The sequence below is a fragment of the Amblyraja radiata genome, chromosome 15 (genome assembly GCF_010909765.2).
Source record: "Amblyraja radiata isolate CabotCenter1 chromosome 15, sAmbRad1.1.pri, whole genome shotgun sequence".
In the NCBI taxonomy this organism is placed as follows: Eukaryota; Metazoa; Chordata; class Chondrichthyes; order Rajiformes; family Rajidae; genus Amblyraja; species Amblyraja radiata.
This window is the reverse complement of record NC_045970.1, coordinates 49427217-49439626: the sequence shown is the minus strand read 5'-3', so window position 1 is coordinate 49439626 and position 12410 is coordinate 49427217. Positions and strand designations below refer to the sequence as shown.

Below are 12410 nucleotides of genomic sequence, written 5' to 3'. Positions count from 1 at the left end.
GCAAATCTTTATTTTTATTTATTTTTTAAATTCAATCCCACAGAAGATAATTTTTACTCACCTTCTGTCCCCTCTGTCCAGCTTCCGGGTTCACCGTTCGCAGGAGTTCCCACGGTACCCGCAAGAGTTATTACGGATATCGCACTGGCCACTACGTCCATATAATGTTGCAATACTCAACCACAAGTGTACAAGTCAATCTTGGAGAAATTCAAACTTTCTTGAATTTTCTCCCGAGTGACCAAGTTACACGATGACCTGCCGTTAGCGCTACGGTGGTCCACGGTGGTCCACGAATGCCGTACTGTTATCGCACGAGGTTCCCACGATGTTAAACTCCGGTTAACTCTTGCGTCAAGTCGCCCCGTGAAAAGGCCGCTTAAGATGAGGAAGGAAAGTGCAGATGCTGGTTTACACCGAAGATAGACACAATAGTCTGGGGTGACTCAGCGGGTCAGGCAGCATCTCTGGAGAGAAGGAATAGGTGACGTTTAGGGTCTGAAGAAGGGTCTTGGTCCTGAAATGTCACCTATTCCTTTTTTCTAGAGATGCTGCCTGACCCACTGAATTACTGCAGTTTTTTTTGTCCATCACCGTATACTATGCTTGCCTTCATAGGTCCATGTATTGAGTATGTCATAGAGTCACGATGCAGCTTTATTGGACTTTGGTAATTTGGAGATCATTTGGAGTATCACATGTAGTTCAGGGCGCCCCATTGCTGTAAGGATGTGGAGGCTTTGGAAAGGGTGCAGAGGAGGTTCCTGGACTAGAGGGTATCAGCTATTGGAGATGTGCGGGGCATGTTTTTTTTACACAGAGGGCTGTGTGCGCCCGGAACTTGCTGCCGTGAGTGGTGGTTGTGGCACGATTGTGGCATTTGACAGACTTTTGGATTGGCCGATGGATATGCAGGGAATGGAGGCGGATAGGATTTGGTCTTGGCATCGTGTTCTGCACAGACACCGTGGGCCGAAGGGCCTGTTCCTGCGCTGTACTGTGTTACGTTCTATGTTCCAGTGAGGAATGGTTGAGGAAGGACCTTTCTCTCCCTTACCTCCTGGTCCTGGTATCTCCAGCCTAAGTAGAAGGGCGCAATTCACGAAGATATTCTTCGTTGCCGCGATCAAACCGCAAGGCCTTTGATTAGCATTCAACAGCTTCAGAATTCTCCCCGGCTTCTCGGTGAAGAAACCCCAGGATACCCCAGGCTCTGCTGTTGTCCGGGTTCCTGTTAATTTGCCTTCTTGCAATCTGCTCCAACTTAGTGTAACAAATTTTCCAATATTTCGTGCCGCGCTGGATTTTAAGGCCTTCCATAAAATGGTGGATGGCGTTTGATTCAGATTTGGTGTGATACAGTTCATATAATCCAAGCTGTAACTCTATTGCCTGCTTATTATCTGGAGTGACATCCTCTAATCTCCGGAGGATGTTGTATATCTTCACCGCCCTGTCTGATTCACCATTCATTAAGCAGATCCCGGCAAAATCCAGCTGTGCAAGAATAAACGATGGCTTCAGTTGAAATGCCTTTCCAAAATAGTGCTTGCAATCGTCGATCAACACAGCCTCCAGGCCTGGGTCTGCAATGCCTTGATTTTTACGCAGAGCCATTAGCTTTTCTCTGCAACACATACCCATTTGATGGTGCAAGAAGGGAGAGCGCGGACTGAATTCTAAGCCTTTCTTCAACAGCTCTATCGCTTTATCAACATTGCGCTGTATTCTGTAAAACTTTGCTGCATAGCGGAGCACAAATGGAGAATCTGGGCTTGTCCGCAACGCTTCTTCAACCAATTCATTCGCCTTTTGCTGGAACTCTTGGAGCCTGAGGGCCAGCATCACCCTGGCCACAGATTCACCCGGATCGAGCTCCAGCACCCGTCTCAGCTGTCTCACCGACTGACTCACTTCGGGATTTTCCGGGATCGCGGAAATCGATTCCAGACGGTACAGAGCGGTGGCGTAGCCCATGTTCCACTCCGTGTTGTCGGGATCTTCCTCCAGAGCCCTGGCGAAACATTCCTTCGCCTCCTCGCAGCACCGTGAGCGGGAGCTCAGCAAAGACCACCCCTTCTCCCCCCACACCTCGGGCACCATTGCCGTGACGTGCGGGCCCTGTGTGAGGGGGCCACACATCACCTCCAGCTTGTCGAGGTAGGAGTGGGCCTCGCTGAGTTGCCCCATGTGGTAATGCAACCAGGCCCGGTTGCCATGGGTGACGATGCTCCTCCTCTCAAATCCATCCCCGTGGATCTCCCTCAGACGTCTCTCCGCCTCCTCTAAGTCACGGAGAGCTTCTTCGTAGTTGCCCTGCAGGTAGTTGATGTAAGCCAAGTGGTTGTGCGGCACGCCTTGGTGCTTCCCGCCGATGATAATCGAATCCTGCAACTTCTGCTTCACGTCGTCCAGATCACTGTCGTACATCTGTGGGCCCCACGTGAAGTGGCACTGAAGCTGGCCGAGCTTCACCAACAAGGACTCCCTCAGTGTGTCGCTGCAAGAGAGCACAAGGTGATCAATGGGACAACACACAAAAAGCTGGAGTAGCTCAGTGGGTCAGGCATAATCAAGGACGAGTCGCTCCCTGGCCACTTCTACCCTCACCCATCAGGCAAGAGGCACAGAAGTGTGAAAACGCACACCTCCAGATTCAGGGACAGTTTCTTCCAAGCTGTTATCAGGCAATTGGTGCATACTGTAGGAAGTCTTTTAACTTACATTTGAATGCAACATTTATGCTTGAAATTGGAATAGGTATGAATAAGGTTAAACTAAATTACATTCCACAGTAGAGCCAGGCTCTGATCAAGAGGTGCAGCACATGAATGACCTCATGTATGGAAATGAGATAATAATTCATGCTGTTATGAAAACATATAGAGAAAAAAAAGATAGAAGCAAGGCAAGAATTGTCAGACTTCCATCATTGTTCTGCACAAATAAATTAATCAACCTTACTCTTTGACTATAGAAACAATACGAAATCAATGAAATTAAGCTATATTGGATTGGATTGGATAGCCTTTATTGTCATTCAGGCCGAAGTCTGAACGAAATTGTAGCAGTCATACATACAATACAATACAATAAAAACCAACAATAAACACATATTAACATCCACCACAGTAGTTCACCCAGCATCCCCTCACTGTGATGGAGGCAAAAGTCTTAGGGCTGCAGTCTCTTCCCTCCTCTTCTCCCTCTGCGCTGAGGCGATCCCCCACCGGGCGATGTTAAAAACTGTCCCGCGGCTCAATCACCGCGCCCCGGGGTGGTCGAAGCTGCCGCCCACCAGTCCTGCTGACGCAGCCGCTGGCCCGCGGCCGAACCCCGGTCTCAGGCCACCACCGCCAGAACACCGTCCCAGCCACCGGAGCACCGTTCCAGCCCCGAGCCGGATCGCCCCCACGTGAGTACCGTTACTGTCTCAGCCCCGCGCCAGGCCGCCCCGACATGGGCGCCGTACCTCCCTCGGGCTGGGCCGCCCCGACTTGGGCGTTGCTTCTTCCCCGGGCCGGGCCGCCCCGACATGGGCGCCGCTCCTCCCTCGGGCTGGGCCGCCCCGACATGGGCGCCGCTCCTCCCTCGGGCTGGGCCGCCCCGACATGGGCACCGCTCCTCCCTCGGGCTGGGCTGCCCCGACATGGGCGCCGCTCCTCACTTGGGCTGGGCCGCCCCGACATGGGCGCCGCTCCTCCCTTGGGCTGGGCCGCCCCGACATGGGCGCCGCTCCTCCCTCGGGCTGGGAACGCCGTACCTCCCCGAGCTCGGCCACTGCGACGGGAGCACCGTTCCTTCCTCAGGCCAGGCCGCCCTTCCGGGAGCATCACAGCCCCTCCCGGAAGCACTGTTCCAGCCCCGATGTGGTCATAGGGAGAATGTACAAATTGGGAGAATAGGGAGAATGTACAGACAGCACCAAATAGGGAGAATGTGCAGACAGCACCTAAAGTCAGGATCAAATCTGGGTCTGTGGTGCTGCAAGGCAGCAACTCTACCGCTGCGCCACCGTGCCACCCCATTAAATTATTTTTTCTGTAATATATTTATTATGGTGTCACGTCAATAAAGAGGAACACATGATTCTGATTTCTGCCCTTAGTTGGATAACACACATCTCCAGTCATTGTGTTTTACATCTATATGGCTGGTTTTCAACCTCTTCAGTCTGAAGGTCTCGACCCGAAACATCACCCATTCTTTCTCTCCAGAGATGCTGCCTGTCCCGCTGAGTTACTCCAGCTTTTTGTGTCTATTTTCAGTTTAAACCAGCATCTGCAGTTCCTTCTTACACTCTTTGTTAAGAGAAACAGGTCCTATTCTCATAATATTATTCACCTCAACTAATTATTTTCTTCACCTCCGTTGCTGCAGAGAATACAATCCCAGTTATCAAATCTTTCTTCAAAGTGAAAGAAAAATTCCAGCCCTGCCAACATCTTCATAAATCTCCCCTGGGTCATCTCAAGAGCAATTGCACCCTTTCTACAATATGTCATTGTCTTACAGCATGGAAATAGGCCCTTCATCCCAACTTGTCCATGCAGATCGAGATGCCCCATCCAAACTAGTCCCATTTTTTAAATTTTTTTTTAATTTATTAGAAATAAGTACAATGCATTGGTACAAAAATTATGTTAACAAATTACATTCTCTGTACAACTTCCTTTTTTTAAAATTAAAGAGAGAAGTGAGAAAAGAGAGAGGAAAAAGAGGTTGTGAAAAGTGAAGAATAGACTAATGAACGTGAGTGAAAAACAGATAAAGAAAACGTGAAAAAAAGGAATAAGTGAAGAAGGAAAGCAGGAGGGAGATTATTCATTCGCCACAAGGAGATGAATTTTTTATATTCTAAATCATCTTTCACCCATACCTGAAACTTTTAGTTTTCATGATACTATGTTACCACATGAATCCAATAAATCAATAAATGGGGACCAACTCATTAAGAATTGGTCTTGTTTGTCTATTAGGAGGAGTCTCATTTCTTCCAAATGTGCTGTGTCCAGCATATTACTGATCCACATTTTAAATGTTGGTATATTAGCATTTTTCCAAAATTTAAGTATAAGTTTTTTTGCTGTTATTAACCCATAATTGAAAAATGAGTTTTGGTGTGTATTTAATTTGTTCCCATCTCCACTTACTCCAAATATAATCATTTCAGTATTAGGCTCTATTGTTGTCTTAAATAGCTTTGAGAATATATCAAATATGTCACACCAAAATTTATAAAGTTTTGTACAAGAGACAAATGAGTGCGTAATATTGGCATTTTGAGAAAGACATTTATCACAAATGGGAGAAATATTTGGATAAAATTTATTCAACATAGTTTTGGAATAATATAATCTATGTAATATTTTAAATTGGATTAAATTATGTCGAGCATTGATCGAACAGTTATGTACGTATCAAATATTTTTCCCATGTTTCTATTGAGATTTTTGTCATTAATTATTTTTCCCAGTCTTCTCTAAATGCCTCTGTTGATGGTAATTCTATGTTTAAAATACTGTTATACAAGTATGATATTTACTTGAAGAGGATTTCCAAAGTCTACAGAGTGATTTAGGCCATTTGGAAGAATGGGCTGAAAGATGGCAGATGGAGTTTAATGCTGATAAATGTGAGGTGCTACACCTTGGCAGGACAAATCAAAATAGGACGTACATGGTAAATGGTAGGGAATTGAAGAATACAGTTGAACAGAGGGATCTGGGAATATGGTGAGACCAAATCTGGAGTATGGTGTACAATTTTGGTCGCCCAATTATAGGAAGGATGTCAACAAAATAGAGAGAGTACAGAGGAGATTTACTAGAATGTTGCCTGGGTTTCAATAACTAAGTTACAGAGATAGGTTGAATAAGTTAGGTCTTTATTCTCTGGAGCGCAGAAGGTTAAGGGGGGACTTGATAGAGGTCTTTAAAATGATGAGAGGGATAGACAGAGTTGATGTGGACAAGCTTTTCCCTTTGAGAATAGGGAAGATTCAAACAAGAGGACATGACTTCAGAATTAAGGGACTGAAGTTTAGGGGTAACATGAGGGGGAACTTCTTTACTCAGAGAGTGGTAGCGGTGTGGAATGAGCTTCCAGTGGAAGTGGTGGAGGCAGGTTCGTTGGTATCATTTAAAAATAAATTGGATAGGCATATGGATGAGAAGGGAATGGAGGGTTATGGTATGAGTGCAGGCAGGTGGGACTAAGGGAAAAAAGTTGTTCGGCACGGACTTGTAGGGCTGAGATGGCCTGTTTCCGTGCTGTAATTGTTATATGGTTATATTAATTTTTTTGACTCCGCATTGATATTCATTACTTCTTCCAGTGGGTCTAAAATTATACTTTGGAATCTTGGTATATATTTCTTCATAAAATCACCACCTGTAGGTAATTAAAATATTGATTGATATTCAATTAAAATTTTGATTTTAGATGTTGGAATGATAATAAATTTCCCAATACATACAAGTCACCTACCTTTTTAATTCCCACTCTTTCCCATTGATTATATGTTTTATCCATACCAGATGGTTTAAATACTGGGTTATTCACTATTGGTGTTAGCACTGATAAGTTTCTTAATTTTAAAGTTAATTTTATTTGTTTCCAGATTCGTATTGTATTTTGTATAATTGGATTCTTCTTATATAACATATTATTCAGCTTTATTGGTCCTAAATCGTAGGGGACGCAATCCTCTTTATCCATTCTTATCAATTCCAACTGTTGAGCAGACTATCCAACCAATAAATTATATTCTTAATATGTACTGCCCAATAATAGTATAGAAAATTAGGTAGTGCAAATCCCCCCACCTCTTTGGGTTTGCACAAGTGATCTCTTTTAATTCTATGTGCTTTATAATCCCAAATAAAATTAAAAATATTCGAGTCTAATTTAAAAAAAAAGTGTTTTGGTATATATATTGGTATAGATTGGAATAAATATATTATTTGTGGTAGCGCTATCATTTTTATAGCGTTTATTCTGCCGATTAATGATAGTGGGAGCGTTCTCCAAAATTTAATCAGGGAATCAAATTTATTGTATGAATACATTATATTAAAAAGGCGTCTCAAATTGTTAGATGATTGTCTTTTAAGTATAAACCCTGTTTGGTCCAGATTTATCAATTTATTAATATATTTACTCAATCTTCTTGCTAAAATTCTTGATAAAATTTTCTTATCTGTATTTAGGAGTGATATGGCTCGATATGAGCCCGGTTCTTCTAAGTCCTTATCTTTTTTAGGTATTTGCGTAATTGTGGATTCGGCTAATGTTTCTGGTAATTTATTTTCGGTAAAGGCATACATATATAATTTAAGTAACCGTGGTACCATTAACTCCTGAAAACCTTTATAAAATTCATTATTAAAACCATCTGGTCCTGGCGTTTTCCCATTTTTCAGCTCTTTTATTGTTTCACATTTCTTCCCTTGTGATCTGAGCTCCTAATTCCTCTTGTTCCAAACTATCCAATTTTGGCAGATTACAATTATCTAAAAAATCTACAATTTTATTGTCTTCTATTTTAATATTAGACGTATATAAGTTTTGATAAAATTGGGCAAACCTTTTATTAATATCCTGGGGTAACGTTAATAGTTCCCCATTCTCTGATTTGATTTTAGTAATCGTCTTTTCCTTTTCCTGTTTCTTCAATTGTCTAGCCAGAAGTTTATGTGGTTTATCACCAAATTCAAACTGTGCCTGTTTTGTGATCTGAAATAATCTTATTACTCTTGCCGATAATATTCGATTAAGTTTAAATTTCAATAATGTGATCTTATTATGTTTATCTATAGTTGGGTCTTTTGCGTTATCTAATTCTAATATTTTAATTTCCTTTTCTAAAGTCTCTTGTTCTATGGAGTTCTTTTTATTTTGGTAACTTTGATATGAGATTATAACTCCACGTATAAATGCCTTAAAAGTTTCCCATAATAAAGATGGTGAAATGCCTGGTGTCTCATTTGTATCAAAAAAGAATTTCATTTGTTGTTTTAATGTTTTAAAGGTCCCTATTAAATTCCCGCCCCTCAGTGTCCTCTAGTTCTTGATTCACTTACTCTGGGTAAAATACTCTGTGCATTAATCCTATATATTCCTCTCATGATTTTGAACACCTCTATAAGATCACCCCTCATCCTCCTGCACTCCAAGGAATAAAGACCCAGCCTGCTCAACCTCTCCCTATAGCTCAAACCCTCGAGTCCTGGCAACATCCTGATAGATCTTCTCTGCACCCTTTCCAGCTTGACAACATCTTTCCTATTACACGGTGCCCAAAATTGAACACGATACTCTAAATGTGGCCCGACCAATGTCTTATATAAGTGTAACATGACCTCTCAACTCCTAGCGGGTGGCGGGTTGGCGCAGCGGTAGAGCTATTACCTTTCAGCACCAGAGACCCGGGTTCGATCCTGACTACGGGCGCTTGTCTGTACGTTCTCCCCGTGACCTGCGTGAGTTTCCTCCAAGATCTTCAGTTTCCTCGCACACCCCAAAGACGTACAGGTTTGTAGGTTAATTGGCTGGGTATCAATGTAAATTGTCCCCAGTGTGTGCAGGATAGTGTTAATGAGCGGGGATCACTGGTCGGGGCGGTCTCGGCGAGTCGGCGGTGCTGTTTCCGCGCTGCAAGTCTAAAGACTAAAAACTAAGCTTCTCTACTCATCCACCTAATGTCGGCGTCAGTGCCTGGGAAGGTCCTGATCTCCGATATCACTGCACAAAGTGAAGATGTCCCTTACCTCATGCTGCTGTTCAGGATTCCGTCTTGCTTCCGAGAACTGGCTGGACCAGAGACGGTGTGCGGTGTTTTTATAGTCCACTGGGTGGGCTGAGTCCAAATAGTTCACTCCCTGAAAGTGGAAATGAAACTGGAAACTGAAACAATCAAGTCTTAACTCTTTGGGGACATGTTTCCGGAGTGAATCCCCACACACATGAGTGGACTTTATTAAGTCGTTCAATCACTTGTAGCATACATTACATGCATATGCTATACCATAACATCCCCCCTTTTTCCAAAAGAGAAAAACCTACAGATGTAGAATGTATGCTCGCTTTTTTTCAAGTAAAAATTCCTTTCCATTTCATTATCTAACTTTCGTAAACTTGGCCAACATACTTGTAACCTCATACAGACCATCAAATCACAATGACAGCTTTATGATGTACCTTAAACAATGAAAATCTTGAACAATTTGAAAAAATTGCTTCTTTATGGGCCTGTCCCACTTGGGCGATATTTTTAGGCGACTGCCGGCGACTAGGCTTTCGCCACATGGTCGCCGGGGTGTTGCCTGTATGGCCGTGAGTCGTCTCTGCAGTCGCCCAAAGAGTCGTAGCGTCTTTCTGGTCGCCGCTGGATTTTCAACATGTTGAACATTTTTCGTCGACAGTGGGTCTGACGCCAATGAGCGTAGCTTGACTTCTCCTGACGTAGGGGCTGTCGTAGGTTGTCACCAGGTGACATAGGTTGTCGCCAGGTTAACGTAGGTTGTCACCAGGTGACATAGGTTGTCGCCGGTGGTGACCGGTTTTCTTTTGTTGTTAAAGTGATGATTCTATATAGATTTTTTATAGGCAATTTCAAATTTTATGTGATTATAATATTTTTGTACGCACTGTTGTATGTTCTTATCAACCTTTTTGTTGTTAAGCCTTTTGTTTGTTTCAATATCAATAAAGGAAATGCTTGACATTTTGAATGCAAATTGATGTGTGAAGATATTATATTTCAGAGTAGTGTCTCATGGCATCACTTTCAAATATTTAAATTTCATATATTTTGATCAATAAAACAAACACAAACACAAGCATTGCCCTGCATTAAAAATTAAACTCTTTTGGGAGGATGTGGGTGGCCCTGAAAAGGGACTTGTGGTCTGTTGTGGGCTCTCATCCTGGAGTGGTGGACTTCTGTTTGTGGTGTGGGCTGTTTGCTGCTGGTCTTCAGATCATGTCGCTCTGCCATGGTACACTGCCTAGTTCAGAGTTGAAGTAAGTGCAGAGATGGTCTCTCTGGTCCTTGGCTCTCTTGTTGCCGGTGCTTCCTGGCAATCTCTCCAGTGCCACCATGGGTGCAGCCTGTCCTCCAGCTCTCCATGAGCCTGGCGTGATGTTGCCTGTCTGGTTGTCCACTCGGTCACCCTGCTGCTGCAGCACTTCTGGTACGGATCAGGTTGTGGAGGGCACATGCTGCGTAGACAATGGTCACCACATTTTTGGGCTCCTGCTACATCGTAGTCCGCAAGCATCTGAATCTGCTGGCGAGGATACCAAAGGCGTTTTTCCACGACACTCCTAGCCCTGGACAGCCTGTAGTTGAAGATCCTCTGCTCCCTTGACATCTGCCTGTGAGGGTGTGGCTTCATCATCCATGACCTGAGTGGGAAGGCATCATCAGCAACCAGTGTGCAATGGATGTCAGGGTTGTCTTCTCCTGGCAGAGGTTCTGGATCAGGATAGCCTGCTCACTCTTCTTCCAGTGCCTGCCCAAGGGAGGTCTCTCTCCAGATCCCACCATCTGTGACACTGCCACGTGTGCCCACATCCACAAACAGGAAGTTGTAGTTTGCATCCTCCACAGCTAAGAGTACGATGGAATGGAACTTCTTGTAGTTGAAGTACATTGAAGCTCCCTTGGGTGGACACCTGATGGCCACATGCTTGCCGTCCACTGCCCCACATGTGTGCAGGACGTTCCATCTGGAATCAAAGCCCTGCGCCACTCTCGTCCACTCATCTGGTGTACTTGGGCAGTCCATGACTTCATCTTCATAAGCATTGATGATGGCCTCACAGGTCTCTCGGACAACCTTGCTGATGGTGTTGTGGGCCACAAGAAAGTTGTAGGAGAGGCTCTTGTAGGTGTCTCCTGATGCCAGGTAGCGGAGGGTGATGGCTCGGCGCAGGCCTGGTTCCAGTGGCTTCCTCATGGAGGTCTCCGTTTTCTCCAGGAGAGGGCCCACCCTTGTCTTCAGCTCCTGAAACAGTTCAGGGGGGAACCTGGTGAAGTGTCTGAAGGCAGCCTCATCATCTTGCTGGAGCTCAGTTATCAGGTTTTCATACTGGCCCAACCTGGGTCTGTTTAGGGACAAGGACTTCAACCTCTTCTTGGGCTTCTTCTTCCCCATTCTTCTTGTCCTTCTGTCTTGCTGATCTTTCAGCATGAGGGCTGCTACAAGCAGCAGGGCTTCTCCTGCTTGTGAGAGCAAAGCCCTCCGAAGTTTCTCCATGGTAGTCATGACACAGAATGATTGGAAACCCCATCCTACAACCCCGTTTATAGAAAAACTGGGCGATTCCATTGTTTTGGGGCCAACATGACGTGAATTGTCTTCAGTTGTCATCGACAGGGTTGTTGCTTGTCGCGGGTAGACGTAGGTTGTCGTAGGTGTCTTCGTAGGTTGTCGTAGGTGTGGTCATAGGTGGACGTCCTAGGTGGCGACGATTGGGTCACCGGTTGTCCGGAGCTTGCCGTAGCTTGACATCGACTAGGTGGTAGGTTGTTGTAGCTTGTCGTAGACATTGTCGTGGGGGGGGGGGGGAGGTCCAGTCGCCGTTTTTTCAGTGACCTGATACGACTATGACAGTCACCGGCAGTTGCCTAAGAATTGCCAAAGTGAGACAGGCCCATAACTGTGCAATGTGAACACACATCCATTACAGTGTTTCCACTTTGAAGGAAATTACTCGAAATGCGGGACATTCTGGTTGTCTTCGGGTAATTTTAGGGAAATTGAATAATTTCGGTAAATTTCCGCAACAGGCCCATGAAGGGGTGTAAAGGTAATACACACAGCAATGCCGGTTTGTCGCTCAAAGGTTTAACCAGAGTACTGTCAGTTTAATGCGTGGGAATTTAAACAAAGAGCTGTCGGCTGCAGCGCTATGTGCTTTAAACATAGTGCTATGGCCACAGCGCTATGGGTCACAGACTGTTCGGGAAAATTATCGTATAACAATGAGTCTTTGGAATTCTCTTTCTCAGTGGAAGTTGTGCCTTTGATTATTTTTCAGGCAGTGGTAGAATTCTGGATAAGTAAAGTGGTGAAAGGTTACCAGTGGGCGGTGGGATTGCAGTTCCATTGGGATTGGCCTTGATCTTACAGAACGGTGGGTGTGCTCAAGGGGCCGAGAGGGAGGGGTGGAGAGAGGGAGAGGAGGGAGTGCGGAGAAAGAGTGGGAGCGGGAGGAAGAGAGGGAGAAGGAGGGAGGGAGAGAGGGAGGACGGAGAGAGAGGAGGGAGAGGGGGAGGGAGGGGAAGCGAGAGAGGGAGGGAGAAAAAAGGATTGGGGAGAGAGAGGGAGGAAGAGAGAGAGGGGGAGGGAGGGAGGGAAAGGGGAGGAGGGAGGGAGAGAAACGGGGAGGGATAGTGAGAG

At 45.0% G+C, this 12410-nt stretch overlaps 1 protein-coding gene and 1 pseudogene across 1 annotated transcript; both read right to left on the bottom strand.

Moving 5' to 3' along the window:
- LOC116981369 overlaps positions 1-12410 on the bottom strand; it is a 63122-nt pseudogene that overhangs the window by 1626 nt on the left and 49086 nt on the right.
- Positions 1147-9059, bottom strand: LOC116981425 (interferon-induced protein with tetratricopeptide repeats 5-like). The gene is made up of 2 exons (XM_033034478.1): positions 8772-9059; positions 1147-2500 (listed from the first exon to the last, which is right to left on the bottom strand). The coding sequence occupies exons 1-2, from the start codon at positions 8774-8776 to the stop codon at positions 1147-1149; spliced, it is 1359 nt and encodes a 452-aa protein (XP_032890369.1). The 5' UTR covers positions 8777-9059.